This window comes from Schistocerca cancellata, chromosome 2 (assembly GCF_023864275.1).
Source record: "Schistocerca cancellata isolate TAMUIC-IGC-003103 chromosome 2, iqSchCanc2.1, whole genome shotgun sequence".
Lineage (NCBI taxonomy): Eukaryota > Metazoa > Arthropoda > Insecta > Orthoptera > Acrididae > Schistocerca > Schistocerca cancellata.
The window spans coordinates 850,234,485-850,254,215 of record NC_064627.1 but is presented as its reverse complement, the minus strand read 5'-3'; the positions used below and the strand labels follow the sequence as shown (position 1 = coordinate 850,254,215).

General features: G+C 45.3%; 1 protein-coding gene across 1 annotated transcript in view; it reads right to left on the bottom strand.

Moving 5' to 3' along the window:
- LOC126159303 (TGF-beta-activated kinase 1 and MAP3K7-binding protein 3) overlaps window positions 1–19,731 on the bottom strand; it is a gene marked incomplete at its 5' end in the record, with an annotated part of 391,229 nt that overhangs the window by 88,846 nt on the left and 282,652 nt on the right. The window contains one exon of the mRNA XM_049916505.1: window positions 14,995–15,155. Coding sequence (XP_049772462.1) covers window positions 14,995–15,155 — 161 coding nt within the window. The remainder of the gene's footprint in view (window positions 1–14,994; window positions 15,156–19,731) is intronic.

The following is a 19,731-nucleotide window of genomic DNA, read 5'->3' as shown; positions in this document are numbered from 1 at the left end:
TACTGTTAACATACAAACATCATTTATTTCGAAAGATTAATTTTTCTTAACGCTCGCTTTCCATCTTTGGCCTGTATAATCACTGGGTGTTGTGTGATGTCCTTAGGTTAGTTAGGTTTAAGTAGTTCTAAGTTCTAGGGGACTGATGACCATAGATGTTAAGTCCCATAGTGCTCAGAGCCATTTGAACCTGTATAATCTGTAAAGTACGCCATCTTTGACGAACACACGAATAGTAGGTAGCTGGAGTTAAAGAGCGGATAGCGTTTGTGAGCTAGGTCAGAGATGGTGTGGTGATGTCGAAGTAATTTCGGTAACGATTTAAAAAAAGAAAATTAGTGCACCTGCCGAGATTGGAACCTAAAACCTCTTTCATGTGGGCGCTGTTACCCTATCCGTTACACCACGCGAACAGAATATACAATGCAACATTTTTAACGCTATTGTGTGTCATACAAAATTCTGAGTTTTTTTTGTCAATTACTCGCAAACAAGGCCCCACCAGAGTGATTGGCTGCAGTGTGTGATACCTGGGATCTTAACCTGCATCACCGTATTGATAGTTTCGAGAAGCCGATCGCACTGCTAGGGACACCTCCTTGTGCGTCCCAAAGCACGCTGAATGCCAACAACACGCTTACCTTTCTCATAGCTATCGACAACTTCTTTGTTTCTAATGAATAAGACATTCTTCATACACGCTTCTTTCCCTCGACAGGCACCCTTTCCTTCCTTTTACCCGGCACTGTAAACACAGCCCCTGTCAAATGCACCTTGACAGCTCTACTGTCCTAAACTGACGATTACTGTTTCGACAAACACGACAGAACAAATGTTAACAGATGGAAGCACTGGACAGATAACTAAAATCGCATATATGCGAAAACACGAATAACAAATCCGCGTACAACGGAGTCTGCATATAGTTTGAATATAAAGCGTGGATTTTGCGAAAAGTACTCCACAGACCACTTCGGTTGGAAATTAGACGCATGTATTGCCGAAAAGCGCAAAGTGTGTAAAATTATACGATCCTACAGAGTACAGTTACGCATTTTGCAACTGCCCAGTTTGCGTGCAGGTCTCTCCAGAGGTGAAGTGTACAGCACTCCCGTTGATAAAGTTGAAGAACTGGAGCAACGATTTGTAGTCTTGTGGAGATTCACGAGATAATATGGGGGTGTTTCATGTAATTCGTTCAAAAGTTCACTTGTGTGTGAATTCCTAAAGAGCCAAACTGCTGAGGTCATCGATCCCTAGGTTTACACACTACTTAAATTAATTTATGCTAAGGACAAGACACACACCCATGTCCGAGGAAGGACTCGAACCTCCAGCGGGAGGGGCCGCGCAGTCCGTTACATGGCGCCTCTAACCGCGCAGCTATCTTAACTCGCTGCACAGACGAGACCAGATTTGCATTCAACTGCGAGGACGACATGTTTAATCAGGTACGAGTGTATAACAAATCGTGATATGTAACGTGCCGAATCAGTATTATAATTATTTTTTGCGCTAAACCATGGGTGAAATTTGAGCCCAATTGAATGGTTACTTATCGAGAAGTTTACATTTCAAATCCATTTGTACTAACCAGGACAATTTTCATACTGAAGTCGGTGACCGCTGACAACCACACATTCGCAATAACTTTGCAAACGGTTTGTTCGTGGATGAATGTTTACTGGAACATCTTTACTTCTGCTGCCTCTGAATCACAGGGTCCGGGGTTCGCTTCCCGGCCGGGTTGGGGATTTTCTCTGACTGGGGACTGAGTATTTGTGTTGTCCTCCTCCTCCTCATCATCATCATCCGTGCCAGTGGTTAGATTGGAATGTGAAAAAAATGGACTGTGTGAAAAATGGAACTTTGGACGGGCGCTGATAACCGCACAGTTGAGCGCCTCACAAACCAAACATCATCGTCAATTTACTTCTATTCTTCGCCGGTGTCAGTTTTCACTGTTAATTGTGATACACCCTAGTGACAGAGAAGGAAGATATATTGGGGAGGGGGGGGAGGGGGATGGAAGAAGAGTGAAGTAGTGACAAACCGAAGCTCTGAGGCAAACCGTATGTTGGCATCGGGCGGCTCAATTAAAGAGTAATGATTGATGAAGCCTTGGCCTATTTTCGTACTTTACCTTGCCTAAAACGTTCAACCCATCGAAAATGGCGGCCGTGTCTAGACTTTTTCAGAAACAATACGAATCTTCGCGAATTAAAACATTTGATTTCTCTTTCCCAAAAACCATGAAAAATAATTCGAACGGAAAACTGACCGACATTTAGGGCGACAGGCTGACAATGGTGACACGTGAAGGACACACGCGGTTCAGTCACAGAGCAAGTTGCCAGGACTGATATGAGTCGTTCATGATAAACTTTATCTTTCAGAGTGCAATGTCTGATAACGACAATACTAAAAATACCTTCCGGAAGAAGATTCAAGACAGCGCGCCACTGCGTCAAGAGTGTTGTTCTAGATGCTGTAATACACAGGTGGCCATTAGAATTGCAACACCACGAAAGCGCCATGCAACAAACGTCCAACTGGCATGAAGAGCACTACATGCTCGGTTATGTAAATGATATCATTGGAGCGCGACCAAAGGAAATCTGTATATAAGAAAAAGATTACGCAGCGTGTTTCTCATTCGAAAATCCACAAATCGCATTTGAATGCTGTTTGTTTGTGAGACTGTACTGTCTGCTTGGTGGTGCAGCTCCATATGTACCTTGAGTCAGATACGAGCTCGTTTTCGAAAAGAAAAGCATCCATTTCTGGAGCAACACGGACTGTCAGCATGGTGGCCATTGTTGCGGCTTCCTCTGACACAGCACCGGGCGCCGGAGCCCGAAATTGGTGCGGCCAACAGCAACACTGAACACTGGCGACAACCAGTTCTTCGTACAGTATCTCGAAGGACGTATACATGTGTGCTGTCTCTGACGAGAACAAACTTTGCTAGATTGCATTCGTCATAGTCATATGGCACCAGCACCTAGCTTGAGTGTGTAAGGTGCCCTTGGGTACTTACCACGATCACCTCTGGTTTGCATAGTTATTAACTTGGACAACAGGAGTTAAATTTCTGACGTGTTAAGGCCGACGTCTTTGCCCTATATCTGAAGTCTCCATAACATTATCATTCAACAAGACACGGCAGGACTGCATGTTGGCCATGCTGTCCCGACCTACCACGATATGAGCACGTTTGAATGATGCCCTGGCCAGCAAGTTCCCTAGATATTTCCTATCCTTCCTAGTGCTGCAGTTTCAATGACCAGCAACCAGTATACCTGCTTTTTCGTGAGACAAATTAGGCAGATGTAAACCAAATTTTAGTCATATGATCTCATAGACAATCGCTGTTCGTACACTGCTAATTTCACTTCTAGTCATCGATACTCTACAGTACATTTTACATAGCTTCGTTTCGCGAATCATTCCCATAACGTCACCTAATTACTTGGAACGAATTAATTTACAAGTTTTTTTAAGTCATCTGTAAATATGGCTACATAACAGAAACATTTAAAATGCACCCTAAGTAAAGAAAAAAAGACGCGCCACGAAGGAATTATCCAAATGGAACGGAAATCGGTAGATGTGGTGTGCATCTACAGACAAACAAATGATTAAAATTTCAGAAAAATTGGATGATTTAGTGAGGAGAAAGAGCTTCACAAATCCAGCAATACAATAACGCGTTGGTCCTCCTCTGGCCCTTACGCAAGCAGTTATTTCGTTTGGAATTGACTGATCGACTTGTTGGATGTCTCCTTAGGGATGTCGTGGCAAATTCTGTCGAACTGGCGCGATAGATCGTCAAAATCTCGAACTAGTTAGAGGGCCCTGCCCATAATGCTCCACACGTTCTCAATCTGGGAGAGATCGGGCAACCTTACTGGCCAAGGTGGGTTTGGCAAGCACGAAGACAAGCTGTAGAAACTCTCGCCGTATGCGGACTCAAATGTAAGCCTAGGATGGCTCGCCATGAAGGGCAACAAAACGAGGCGTAGAATATCTTCGACGTACCGCTGTACTGTATGGGTGCCGCGAATAACAACCAAAGAGATCTCGCTATGAAAAGCAGTGCCACCCATGGCCCTCGCTGGCTACGCCTATGTTTCCAACCACAAATTTATTTACAAGTGGAAATAGGTGGAACGTAGAGGGTACCAAATTTACTGAACAGGGTGGATATTGAAACAATTCGTACTTCTAATTTATCAGTTATATTGTTACCAGAGCACCTTTATGGGTAAGTGCATTGGTCTAATGGATACCGCTCACGACCCAAAATTTCTCTCACAATTTCACTTTTACCAATACCTCGTAACCGCTGTGTATACTTCACAGAAGATGCTCTGTGTACCTGCTTGAATAGGACGCCTGCAAGAAAGGATATTTTCCAGAAAATGATTTAGCTACAGACTAGGAGTTGTCTCCAGAACACTGTTTACAGTGGCAACAAACTTTCGAAACAGCGCAATACGCTGCTCAAATGGCTCTGAGCACTATGGGACTCAACATCTTAGGTCATAAGTCCCCTAGAACTTAGAACTACTTAAACCTAACTAACCTAAGGACATCACACACACCCATGCCCGAGGCAGGATTCGAACCTGCGACCGTAGCAGTCCCGCGGTTCCGGACCGCAGCGCCAGAACCGCTAGACCACCACGGCCGGCGCAATACGCTGCAGAGTTAAAGATTCATTCCGGGCTTGCATACGCAGTATTCACCAGTTGCTACTTTACGTTTTGCGAGACGTCAGCAAAAAGTATTCCTTTTGCATCCCAGGACACAGGCATTAATCCGTTACGGTTAAGGAGATCAACTTCTCCTTTCTTGGCGCAAAGTTAGTGGTTTCCTCTACCCTTAGCTCGATAGGCTGTTCGCTGATGACGATGCTTTACAGGGTGTAAACAAAGTCTATTGTATTCCTGCAGGACATAGTAATGATCAAAATTACGGGAAAAGGTCCTGTAAACGAATCCACGGAAACAAATAACGGGTTAAGGGCCACTTTACTAGTGTCGAGAGCGGGCGGTATTCAATGGTGTAGGCTATCTTCCGGTTGACACACATTGCTCATTTTTATTGGTGTAATTGTCCTCTGTGATGCAGTTGTCAGACACAATACTTACAACTGTCCCCTACACCAATCATTCGGTTCGTATTGTTTTGAGGTTCTGCTGGCATCAGAACAAGATTAATGATTTCACCGAGTGTGTACGGTAACAGTGAAATAAGGTGCTGTCGCTCCACGCGGGACCAACAAACATGGTACTCGGCCTGTACGCTGCACAACATCCTCAACGCCCCGTTTCATCAAGGACGACGGTTCGCTGTGGACATCGCACACTTAGCACGCCCAATATAGAGGGCCGAGCGTGGCTACGAGTTGAAACTGATCCTGCAAATGTACATAGAACTGAACCTGCTGCAGGCATTAACTACTCTCTTTGGTGACCACGAGTAGTTAATCCATCCACACAGCTTACAGGCTCTGAGGCGCTCAGTCGCTTGGCACCCGTTGAGAATGGAGCTCCCGTTGGATGCTACCGCCAAGTGCGGATTGTCCGCAGTTATTCGGTTTTTGAACGCAAAGGGCACTGCGCTGATTGAAATCCATCGCCAATTGACGGAATTGTATGGCGAGTCGTGCATGGATGTCAAAAATGTTCGTAAGTGGTGTAGAGAGTTTGCAGCTGGTCGGACCGAAAGTCACGATGAACAAAGGAGCGGGAGACCGTCAATATCTGAGGAGACAGTGTTGAAGGTTGAGCAAAGCATGCGTGAAGATCGGTGGGTCACCCTGGATGATCTCTGCACGTTGATTCCTGAGGTTTCCCGTAGCACCGCACACACAATTTTAACGGAAACATTGAACTACCGGAAGGTGTGCGCTAGATGGGTGCCACGCATGCTGACTGAAGACCATGCAGCAACGAGTTGATGCTTCCCGTGCATTTCTTTACCGCCTTGCAGCCGAACAGGACAACTTTCTGGACTGGTTAAAAGAACATTTGGCCGGAAAGCGATTCAGCTCCGACGGCGAAGTGAAAGAAGAGGTTCATAACTTTCTGAACAGCATGGCGGCGAGCTGATATGACATGGGCATACAAAAACTGCCACAGCGTCTACAAAAATTGATCGACAGAAATGGTGGTTACGTCGAAAAATAGCTAAATGTTCACGCTGTAAACTGATGTAAACCACTGTAGAAATAGAGAGGTCTATGTGCTTATAAAAAAATAGGAGACTTTACTTTCGGCATTACCCTCGTAGCTGCTCCAGACAGTTTTCGGAAAATATGTTCAGAATTACTTCACGAGACTGTCTGCCCGTACCGTCTGCCATGAATCCGTAGACGTCCTAGTCTACACACGTTAGGTTAAAGTCGACTCCAGCCGGCCGCGGTGGCCGTGCGGTTCTGGCGCTGCAGTTCGCTACGGTCGCAGGTTCGAATCCTGCCTCGGGCATGGGTGTGTGTGATGTCCTTAGGTTAGTTAGGTTTAAGTAGTTCTAAGTTCTAGGGGACTTATGACCTAAGATGTTGAGTCCCATAGTGCTCAGAGCCATTTGAACCATTTTGAAAGTCGACTCCAACTAATAGTGTATTATCGCAGTACTCCGCGCTACCGAGCGTAGACTTTCTTTGAATGATTCTATAACTGTTGCACTGGAGTCGGGTGGCCGCTAGAAACATCAGATAATTAACTTGAGTAGGCTGACCAGGCGTTTCCGTTTTACCGGTACAGTCCTGGTTTTCACACAAACGTCCTGCTAGCCCGAGGAAATCACTCGGGACAATTAATTGTCGATTTTTAACCATTTCTCCTAACGGGACTGCAGCCACACGAAAGTTAATTTTGTAAAGGAAGTGAGCATTGCATTGTTAATTGAATATTGTTTGGCATGTATACACGTTTACCCTAACAGTCTGCAGTCACACGGAATCTTAAATTTTAATATGAAATATATAATATGTATCTGGTTACTGATTAATATTACACAGTTTTTACGACTAGCAAATTGTACCTAAATACGTAAATAAGTGATAAACACTTAGTAAAATGAAATTTTCACTCTGTAGCGGAGTGTGTGCTGATATGAAACTTCCTGGCAGATTAAAATTGTGTGCCGGACCGAGGCTCGAAGTCGGGACCTTTGCCTTTCGCGGGCAAGAGCATTTGCTCGCGAAAGCAAAAGGTCCAGAGTTCGAGCCTCGGTCCGGCACACAATTTTAATCTGTCAGGAAGTTTCATTTCACAAAATATATCCGGGCTGTTACAAGCGCTTTTCTTTCCGTTGAAAATCTGCATTTTATATTCTGTCCACTTCGTCCATCACCAGGTACTCCGCTCTCCAATAGGAAAACTTGTCGAGTACTTGCAGTGTCTCGTTTCCTAGTGTAATTGCCTCAGCAACGCCTGATTTAAATCCATTTCAGTTTTTTAATTTTGTTCTTGTTCCTCTTATAAATTCTGATGGTTAATTTTCCTCTGAAAAAATAGGCAGTGAAGTTGCAGGGTTCCTGACTGTTAGGGGCTTGTGGCATGTGCTGTATCGATGTAGAGTGCAGGAGCATACCGACAGGATGCAAGATATGATTCCACCGAGGTAGCAGGCAGACGAGGACACACAATCAGAAAAAAAGATGGTTTAATTACCGATCGGCAGCGGTACTTGAGTTCCCGTACCCATCGCGTCCCTATCTTATGAATAAGCTATGAGAAGAAGCCCTTTTCTCCTAATCGCGACTGTAGACGCACGCTCTTGTCACAGTGTAATTTCGTCCAAGAAGCATCATAAAGGAAACTACTACACCAAACAGAAGTCTATCACTAACACTGTTTATGTTGTAATTGTGTGCTAGGTTGACAGAGCTTCCGCCGACACAGCTCGAGCATGTTCAACAGTGCATTTCTTTCTGCTACTCCGCTTAAGGTAAACCGAGAAGGTGCTGAAGAAAATACGAGTACGCTATCTGGCCAAAGGCTTCTGATTTTTGCCGACTTACGTAGAGTGAGGGCGAGAGTGTGGTGCGATGGTGGAGGAAGCAAGGAAAAAATATGGAAGGAATATGTACTTTCACTTACCCCTTCAACCAGTACTTCAGCTGTTCCCAAGTTTCGGGTGGTACGATTTGCCACGTTAAAAAAAAGACAGAGACAGAGAGGGAGGTATGCCTTATTCGCTGCATTGCTCAAGCATCTGGTGGCATAGGTCCACTGGAAGTAGGCCTTACTTATGTATCAGGTACTGCACTGCTATTGAGTGTAGTGGTTCCCAGCATGCAGATAACTACCCGCTGAGGGGTAAAATGTAATTCTCTAAGGGGAAAAACAGAAGGGTTCTATTGCCTTTTGGCAACGAAATAAAATTAATTTAAAACATCATTACTATTATCGCTATTTCATCGCTATTTCATGTCTTGATGACACAGATAACCAACAAGTACATTTCTTTTCAAGTACTAGGTTTAGCGTGGTGGAGGTAATAGCTTGTGACACGAATGCACGAACAATACGTTGTTCATATAGTCCACCCACTACACACATAGTTTGTACCACTATACAGGGCTATTACAAATGATTGAAGCGATTTCACAGCTCTACAATAACTTTATTATTTGAGATATTTTCACAATGCTTTGCACACACATACAAAAACTCAAAAAGTTTTTTTAGGCATTCACAAATGTTCGATATGTGCCCCTTTAGTGATTCGGCAGACATCAAGCCGATAATCAAGTTCCCCCCACCCTCGGCGCAGCGTGTCCCCATCAATGAGTTCGAAAGCATCGTTGATGCGGGCTCGCAGTTCTGGCATGTTTCTTGGTAGAGGAGGTTTAAACACTGAATCTTTCACATAACCCCACAGAAAGAAATCGCATGGGGTTAAGTCGGGACAGCGTGGAGGCCATGACATGAATTGCTGATCATGATTTCCACCACGACCGATCCATCGGTTTTCCAATCTCCTGTTTAAGAAATGCCGAACATCATGATGGAAGTGCGGTGGAGCACCATCCTGTTAAAAGATGAAGTCGGCGCTGTCGGTCTCCAGTTGTGGCATGAGCCAATTTTCCAGCACGTCCAGGTACACGTGTCCTGTCACGTTTTTTTCGCAGAAGAAAAAGGGGCCGTAAACTTTAAACCGTGAGATTGCACAAAACACGTTAACTTTTGGTGAATTGCGAATTTGCTGCACGAATGCGTGAGGATTCTCTACCGCCCAGATTCGCACATTGTGTCTGTTCACTTCACCATTAAGAAAAAATGTTGCTTCATCACTGAAAACAAGTTTCGCACTGAACGCATCCTCTTCCATGAGCTGTTGCAACCGCGCCGAAAATTCAAAGCGTTTGACTTTGTCATCGGGTGTCAGGGCTTGTAGCAATTGTAAACGGTAAGGCTTCTGCTTTAGCCTTTTCCGTAAGATTTTCCAAACCGTCGGCTGTGGTACGTTTAGCTCCCTGCTTGCTTTATTCGTCGACTTCCGCGGGCTACGCGTGAAACTTGCCCGCACGCGTTCAACCGTTTCTTCGCTCACTACAGGCCGACCCGTTGATTTCCCCTTACAGAGGCATCCAGAAGCTTTAAACTGCGCATACCATCGCCGAATGGAGTTAGCAGTTGGTGGATCTTCGTTGAACTTCGTCCTGAAGTGTCGTTGCACTGTTATGACTGACTGATGTGAGTGCATTTCGAGCACGACATACGCTTTCTCGGCTCCTGTCGCCATTTTGTCTCAACTGCGCTCTCGAGCGCTCTGACGGCAGAAACATGAAGTGCGGCTTCAGTCAAACAAAACTTTATGAGTTTTTCTACGTATCTGTAGTGTGTCGTGACCATATGTCAATGAATGGAGCTACAGTGAATTTATGAAATCGCTTCAATCATTTGTAATAGCCCTGTATATGCCGGCCGCGGTGGTCTAGCGGTTCTAGGCGCTCAGTCCGGAACCGCGCGACTGCTACGGTCGCAGGTTCGAATCCTGCCTCGGGCATGGTTGTGTGTGATGTCCTTAGGTTAGTTAGGTTTAAGTAGTTCTAAGTTCTAGGGGACTGATGACCACAGATGTTAAGTCCCATAGTGCTCAGAGCCATGTTTGAACCACTATATGTGGCAGTAAAACGGACACACATGCATCACATATGCTTGAATATCGCATAAAAACGCCTTCTCCGGGTTGTAGGAAATTGAGACAATAGACCAGCAATTACGAAATTATTCACCTCGTAACAATAAACCAACCAATTGACAGCGTAACAACAGCAACTATGTAATGGCTGCTCCTCTGATTTAGGGCCTACACTGTATTATTATTATTATTATTATTATTATCATTAGTCGCAGCGGTCAGGCAAAAAACACTGGCATTCTAAGGTCTTCCAATTTCTGCTAGTTCAGATGTACGAAGTCCAACAATCACATGATTTACAAACAGCAGATCTAAGTAAAGTGCATCCATTTTAATTTAGATGATTTGAAATTGGGGTGCAGGGCGTGGCTGAAGCAACTGTCGCTAGAAAGAAGTGGTGCAGAGGAAGAAAGTTTTGTGACAAATTTCTACCCTTAATGTGGATATTTAGCGTTCTTTTCTGAGAATGAGTTGTACGTAGCACTCGTGATGCACTCAGGATTGATTCATCAGTACATAAAAAAAAGATTGTTAGGAATAATCAGTGGTTTAGTAAAACAAATGCAAAAACTAAATGCAGTTTATCTTTCGACATTTTACAAACGGAAGTATTCAAGGAAGATTCTTTTCAACTGTAAAATTTAGTTAGGTGCTAATGATTGGGAGGGGATTACTAGCTAATACGAGGTTTTTTTAGGAAAGTATCCGACCTCCCCCCCCCCTACTTTTTTTGCGAACACGGATTTGAATCTAGCGCGCTTGCATGAGCCAACCTTCGTGCGCATATGTGAATTTTTTCCCGCCTGTCGATAGCGTCAGTAGCTGGCAAGCAGCAGTTGAGTGAAGTAGTGTGTAGTGCTCGCATCGGTTTTTCATTGCAAGGGAAATGGTGGAACGATGGAGCAGCGCTACTGCGTCAAATTTTACCAGAAACTAGGCGATCGCCAGGTGGGAACCATTCGGAAGATTCAGACGGCTTTCGATGAGGATGCTATAGGCATAACACAGATTGAGGAGTGGTACACCCGTGTTAAAGACGGCTGCACATCGGTGGAGAGCGAGCCATGCTCTTGTCGGTCATAAACATGCCGAAACGAGCACACCACTGCCAAAGGGAACACTGTGGTGATGCGGGACCGTTGTGGGGCTATCAGAGAAATTGCAGAAGAGGTGAGCTTCAGCACTTTTTCGGGACGTTCCATTGTGGCCGAAGGTATAGCCATGAAGAGAGTGTCGGCGAACTACGTGCCGAAGCTGCAGACGGAGGAGCAGAAGCAACTTCGTTTGAAGTCTCAAAGGACACGCTGGAGTCCACGAACAAGTGAATCCCACTTCGTGAACACAATAATTACTAGTGACGAGTCCAGGGTGTACACGTACGTGCCGGAAACCAAATCGCTCTCGTCACAGTGGAAGCGTTCCTCGTCACCAAGACCACACAAGATGATGATGGATTGTGGGGCGCTCAACTGCGCGGTTATCAGCGCCCGAAACACCACACAAGCCCCGCCAAATGCGCAGCTACGTCGAAGTGATGCTGACTGCTTTCTTTGACTCCCACCATGTGGTACACCACGAGTACACACCGCAGGGTCAAACAATTACCAAAGATTACTACAGGTATGTCCTCCGTCGCTTACGTGACGCTGTGCGGCGCGAGACACCAGATTTACGGCCAACAGGAAACTGGCACCTCCATCACGACAATGCTCCAGCACATTCTTCGGACTTGATTCAGACTTTTTTTTTTGCGAAAAACTAGAATTTGTGCTTCTGCAGGCTCTTTACTCTCCTGATATGGGGGTTGGGACAGATGTGAGGAGCGAGATTTGTGAGGAGACCCGGCCGAACAGGTAGCGGGCGGTCTACAGGGGCACCAAACAGGTAGCACACCGCAGTTCAGTACTGCTGTGGATGTAGCGGAATATACCAACACTGAAGGTGTGAGTTATTGGCGGTGCGTAAACGTAAACAAGAAGTGTAAAGAAAGACTATCTACCAGAAACAACTTAGTTTTAGGTGAAGGCAGCCATACATGTATTCCGGACGTCGCGATTAATGAAGTGCGAAAACACGTGACAAACGCCCAAAGGCCTGCAAAAGAAACGGACACTTCAGTTTCTTCTGTTTACTCCGAAGAAGTAGGGCCGCTGTTCAATCAAGGATACGACATCGTCACATCACTGCCGTCACGCAGGAGTGCAAAACGATCGCTGCAAAGCATGAGGCAAAAAACCATGGGATCTACACAAGATCCGACCGATGCTGCAGGAATATTTCTGCAAGAACATCATTTGCTAATGAATGATGGGAGCAAATTTTTACTTGCAGATGACAACATAGTACCAAATGATAGGATATTGGTGTTCGCCAGCGAAAGGGGAAAATCCTGTTTAACAGACTGCAATTCGTTCTTTGTCCATGGAACGTTCAAAAGCTCCAGCAAGCAGTTTGGACAGTTATTTATTGTCCATGCCGATATTCCTAGTTCTGAGGAGGAAACAAACACAGTTCCAACCGTGTACGCCTTGCTACCCAACAAAAAGCGAGAAACGTACGATCGCTTTTTCACAGCTGTTAAGAGCAGCGTACCTGGATGGAATCAGACAACTATCACGATGGATTTTGAAGCTGCAGTCATCCAATCAGTAACACATTTGTTTCCTGATACAAAGATTAATGGCTGCAATTACCATTTCAACTAGTGCTTGTGGAGACAAGTGCAGAATTGCGGCCTTGTTGCTGCCTACAGGGAAAACGAAGAAATTCGTTTTCACATAAGATTGTGTTCCGCTCTGGCTCACATTCCACTGGACATGTTAGATGATGGATGGCTATGGATTCAGGAGAGCGTGCAAGATAATGAAAAACTGCAGGATTTTTACGACTATTTTGTTGAACAATGGCTGGATAATGAAGACATGCCAAAGGGATATATGGAACTGCGCAGGAAGGCGTCACCGCACCAACAATGTTCCAGAAGGATGGAGTCGGAGGATAAATACATTAATTTCGAAGGTTCATCCAAATTTTTACTCCTTAGTAAAAATTCTCAGAGAGGACACAGAATAGACTATCATGGGCTCCAATTTGACCCACTAGTTTTAAATCTAGTTGGGAAAAGAAGAAAGAAGTCCGCAATTAAGACAGATGAGATAGTTTCTAAGGCCCTTACAAGACTCCAAGTTGACGGCAATATAAAATCATTTCCTACTTGCGTGGCCTATGCACAGAAATTACAACGAAAAGGAAATGGCTGAAGCTACAGCAATACTTGTAAATATTGCAAAGGGGTTCAGTTCATGCCGATCGCCCTATTGTAAAAATTGTAAATAAATAATCATCCTGTAAATATTGGAAATAAATATAATGGGGGACGAAGAAAGGCTACCTCCTCGTGGTGTTCCCTGGACACGACACAAAGTCGGTTAAATGTCTCTTGCAAATTGTAGAAGATTCACTAATGAAGTTTCTAACAATCACAATCAGCATTTTTGTGTAGAGAATTTTAGAAACAATGCCTGGACGATGAATACATCTTGTTTCAATACATAAATTGCATTCCTTAACGCTAATTGCTAGCAGGACTCACATTAGACCTCAGTACACTTCCCTGCGTGGTACTGGAAAATTGAGGTTTATTTCGAAATAATTAAAGAAAAAAGTTTCTACTGAGAACAAAATTCTTTAGTTGGCTCCGCTTAATATATGGTAAAAAGGTTGCCACTCCTGTCATATCAAATTTTGGGTGAGGGGTTGAAAGATGAAAAACATTTTCCGTTTCTATAGTTTCTGTAAAATGCATCGTTAAGTATGAGGTTGAGCGAAAATTATGCCCTATGTAACATTAACCAGTACAAAAATTCCAATGGAAAAGGTCTTACGCATAGCTGTGCTGCAACTAATGGTTGACATGATATCGTGCGGGCAAAATCAGCTCCGATTTCTAATCTGACTAAGGCCACTCTTCCTTGCCCAAGACAGTTCTGAAATAATGTAACCTGGCTGCACTGTAGGAGTGTGAATGTACCTCGGCAGTTGCCCGGGCCGGCACAAGCCGAGCGCTCAGTCACACCAAGTGCCAGCAGGTAGTGGCCGAGCAGATAGTAGCGCAGCATTTTCGGCACACCCTGTGCCGGTCCCTCAGTATCCCGGATTTCTCACAAGTGTCGCCACATTCGAGTTTCTCACAAGTGTCGCTTCTCACAAGTGTATACAACTCCCTGATATGGCTCCCTGCGAGTTCTGGCTGTCCCCCAAACTCTAGAGCCCACTGAAAGGAACGTGATTTCAGACAAGAGAGAACATTTATGGCAGCAACGACAGCCGAGCTAACCTCTATTCCGAAAGAGGCTTTTTCAGGCTTTTTTGGTATGCCTCCAAAAATGGCGGCAACACTGGGAGAAGTGTGTGGAGTCCCTAGGGAACTACTTTGAGAGTGATTACGTGTCCAACGCTCAAAGTAAGCGAGTTTTTTCCGGCTAAAGCTCGGATACTTTTCTAACAGGCCTCGTATGTTACTGCACTCAGGAGTGACGGTCTAAGAACCACTGTTCTAGTACAGATGTACCTATGATACATCTTGAAGGAATGAAAGTCTTTACCTTATATGCTCATCACCATGCTAAAAATTTAACCCACGTAGTTCTCGTATCAAATCTCACTGCACAGTCACTTTCGCTGGGCTTCATTTAATTGAACCTTTTACAAAATATGCTAGAGCTACGCAGAAATAACTGTAGAAAGGGAGTTACATGAGTGTGTGGGGGGGAGGAGGGGGGCGTTGTGTGCAGGAAATGAGCGCGCTACAGTGTAGTGTGGAGTGGTACTCACGACGGAGGAGACGGGGCAGAGGCAGGGCTGGTGCGCGCGCCTCCGAGCCAGGTCGGCCTCCATGGCGCGCTTCTCTTCTTGCATGCGGCGCAGCTTCTCCTGCTCGCGGCGCAGCGCGCGCTCCAGCCGGTTCTTCCGGTCCAGCTGGCGCGCCAGCAGCTCTGCAACACACACCGAAAACACGGGGCTGTAGCTGCAGCAGCGATGCGACGTCGCTCAAGTAGTGCGGAAGCGGGAGGGGGGGGGGGGGGGGGTGAGCGGCTGGGAGAGACTGGCTGCAGACAACAATCAGGTTCAACCGGCAGCAGCACTAGTACTCTCTCACACTTCCTGCAGATGAGGCAGTTAAATATAATCAAGTACTATCTGAAAATAAAAGGATGCACAAGCGTCCAATAACGTCTCGGTAAAGACATCAAAGAAATACAAAGACTGGTAACTTGTTTTAAATGTTCAGAATGGTAAAATACACATCACAAAACGAAATCAACGATATGAGATATGACATGCACTGATCAGCCAGAATACTATAACGACCTACCTATTAGCCGGTATGTCCACCTTTGGTTTGGGTAACACCGGCGACGCATCACGACATGGAAGTAATGAGGCCTTGGTAGGTCGCTGGAGGCCGTTGTCACCGCATCTGCACACGTAAGTCACCTAATTTCCGTAAATTCCGGGTAGGGGGGGGCGATAAGCTCTGACGCCCCGTTCAATCACATCCCAGACTTGTTCGATCAGGTTAAGATCTGGTTAGCTGGAGGGCCAGCACATCAATTGGAACTCGCCATTGTATTCCTCGAACCACTCCATCACACTCCTGGTCTTGTAACTTGGCGCATTATCTTCCTGAAAATTGTCGCTGCTGCAGGGAACCGTGATCGTTATGAAGGGGTGTAGGTGGTTTGCAGCCAGTGTACGATACATCTTGGCTGCCATGGTGCCATGCACGAGCTCCACTGGATCCATGGATGCCCACTTTAATGTTCCCTAGAGCATAATGGAGCCGTCGCCAGCTTCTCTCCGTCCCACAGTACAGATGTCAAGGAGATGTTCCCCTAGAAGACGACGGTTTCACTCCATCCCATCGGCATGATGAAGACATCGGGATTCGTCAGACCATGCAACGTTCTGCCACTGCACCAACGTCCGGTGCCGATGGTCATGTGCCCATTTCAGTCTTAGTTGCAAATGTCGTGTTGTTAACATTGGCACATGCATGGGTTGTTGGCTGCGGAGGCATCGTTAGGAGGTTCGGTGCACTGTGTGACGATACACACTTGTACTCTGCCCACCAGTGGCCGCCCAATCCAACGAAGTGTGGACGTGGTTTCACAACGTGTTGCAGACACTTACCACAGCACTCCTCGAACAGCAAACAAGTCGTCCAGTTTCTGAAATGCTGGTGCTGAGTCTTGAGGCCATCACAATCTGCCCTCGGTCAAACTCATATAGAAAGCGCGCCTTCCCCATTATACACAAGAAAAGAATATTCACTGAAACTACATGCACCGTGCATGTGTCTGACTAGCAACCATTCGTCGACAGGTGGCGCTGCTATCACCTCGACGGGTTTATATCGATAGTAGGTCGGTGATCATAACGTTCTGGCTGATCAGTGTGTAACTACAATATTAAAGAGTGACAATTAGAATCTGAAACTTATTGAAATGCCTGAGTATAACAGTCTGTACAGATACGAAATGCAGTGAGAACATGAGCGGTACCGCATGTACGACAGTCGGTGGACTTCGGTTCATTGGCAGGATAACGCGAAAACACAGCCATATTAGGGAGATCACTGTTTACAAATAACTTGTGCGTCTCACGTTAGAGTATTGTTCGAGCAGTCGGGCCTGATGGCCTAGCTGTAAATCGCGTGTATGGAAACGGAATCCCGGCTGGACCACGGAAATTTCAGTCTCCTTTCGACCTAGCCTTCGCCTCTCTCTGATATGAAGACCAACCACAAAGGACACATGGTTCGGATTCCACGATAAACTGTTTATCCACTTGCCCCGGTATGATTACAGGATTGCGTTAAGAGATACATAAGTTAACGAAGTAGCATCCAGTTGAAAGACTTGCAAACAGGCCTTTAAGCTAAAAGACGACATCGAACGCTGGCAAAAGAAAGGCGACAAGAATATTTTGAGTCACGGGAGAGTATCGCGGGAATGTTGAAAATATGAATTGGTAGACCCTTGGAAATAGACGACATGTATCCCACGACAGCCCTCTTTCGAGAACTAGTGTCAACTGAGGAAACTAGAAATTACTACAGACTCGTATATAACGTTTCTATAGGGACCACAAAGGCAAGATTAGATTAGTTACAGTACGTACAGACACTTAAGTACTCATTCTTCTCACCCCCCATACGCTGTTGAAACGAGGAGAAACCCTAACACGTAGTCCCTGCTAAATACATTCTGCTGCGCACTTAACAGTCGTTTGCATAGTAACTATGTAGATATACTCGCCCATTCCTTGGACGCACTCGGCGAGTGGCTGGGAAGGGGGGGGGGGGGAGTTAGATGAAATGACGCAAAGCAGAGGTGTTCGACCGGCACTGACAGCTTTTCGCAGATGCCAACGTGGCCTCACTTGGTTGGCTGATAGCACTGAGTTTTGGATGATGTCTGCTTTCTGCATGTGAAAGTAGACGTGATACGAGTTGTTGACATCCGAAATAAAATTCAGCACAACAAGGACAATACAGTTGTTTGCTTTGCTACGAAACAAGTGAATATCGGTCCAGACCTTGCGACTTTTATCGATTCTCCTACTCCCATCAGCCACCGCGCTCAGAGTATGCTTACGCTGCCCGACCAGTACAGGACCGTTGAAGTTGATGTAATGCTGCAGTCTACAGGGGAGGTTTACCCACGGCCAAGGGATCCACACGAGCTACGCTTCCAAGACTTCCCGCGGTTACTAAACGTAGCGGATCAGTGATCCCTACCTAAACTGAATGTCAGACAGTTGTTTGAGCTTGGCGACCCAAGATCCACGAACTTCACTTCTGGCCGAACTACATCATGACGACCACGAAGTGTCCGGTTTAAATCAGTCGGCATCTGACAGCGGACTGCTCCCGCCAGCAACACAGCAATGGGAGCTGCAATGGCACTGCTGGCTCCCACTGCGTTGCCACTTTCACTTCACTAAGCGTTGTGCCCGTCGGTTCTCAAGTAGGAAACTGTACATCTGTTTCAAGGGGAAAAACGTAACTTCGATCGTAATTAAAATTAAGAACACATTTTGGCCTGCTTAGAGCCACTTGGAGAGACCAATAACACACGTAAATTTCAGGTTTTTATGTCATTTTTAATGCACACTTAAATGTTACATACAATTTGAAATGAAACTTAAATTACCTCATGTAATGTCATGTTGAATAAATGTTACTGCGTTTTGTTTGACAGATAAAGTTGGCAGCGGATGGAAACGACCAGCCCGATATCTATCGATTCAAAACAGGAAAGCTCAGTCGCCAAGATAAAGTGCGCGTAGTTGAGAACCACTGTGCACCCCTCTCCCCTTAATTCACTTAATTTATTTCGTGTCAGGAACGCATAAAAGTACAACATGTATACTGGCATAGTTATAAAAATCAGGTAGACACATACCGCTAACAAATAGATTTCTTAAAAAAAAATTAAAAAAAAGTAGACAGTAGCAACGATCTGCGTAACACACATTTCCGTGTCCAGCTAATAGGTCACTATAACCATAAAAATATAAAAATGTAACGTGCTGAGCATAAATAGGCAGAAATCCCATTACTGTTTCATTATACGATTGCCGAAGAGTCATCAGAAGCAGCCACATCCACTAAATATCAGGGTATGTGTACGGGGAAATGATCGCAAAACCAATGGGACCTAAAGCAGATGCCAGACTGAGGTTTATATACACGTGGTGTGTGTGCTTTCGGACATGCCCGAAAGAAATGACACCATTTTGATCTTACAGCCACTATGAATCAAGACACAAAGGATTTAAAGACATTAGCTGCCAGTGGGCAGTGATTTATATTTTTAATTACTTTGTGTCTTGATTTACAGAAACTACAATATGAAAACGGTATGTGTTCTTTCGTACATGACTGAAAGAACATACGCCACACATATTTAACTAAGACAATGACGGCCAAATGATCCCTTCCGTGCAGATGCATACCAAACTAAAAATCTTACGGAAACTGGCGAGATGCCGCGAGTAATGAAGGAAATGAAAAGGGGCAACTACGTCAGCAGTGTTTGGTATAAGGTGAGAATTTGGGTCTGAAGGGAGGCGTGCTAGAGTAGTCCATGCAGTTACGGTGATCACTGTGTCCAGATGGCGTAGTGGTCCGGGCATCTGTCTAACTGTATGCAGGGCACCCGGATTCGAATACTGGTCCGGCACTAATTTTCAACTTTCCCCATTGATATAAATCAATGCCCACTGGTAGCTAATGTCTTTAATTCCTTTGTGTTTAGGCTGAGACTTATTGGAAGAGTCCTCCAGGAATATAGTCCACCCAAAAAGGAGGCAGTTTATAAAATTATCGTTGCAGCGATAGTTGAATATTGCTCGTCAGTCAGGGATCGTACCACATAGGACTGATAGTGTAAATACAGAAGATCCAAAGAACGGCAGCATGTTTCGTCACAGGCTTGTTTAGTAAGCGCGACAACTTTAAGGTGATGCTTTCGTGACTGGAACAAGAAAGAGGCGAAGTGAGGG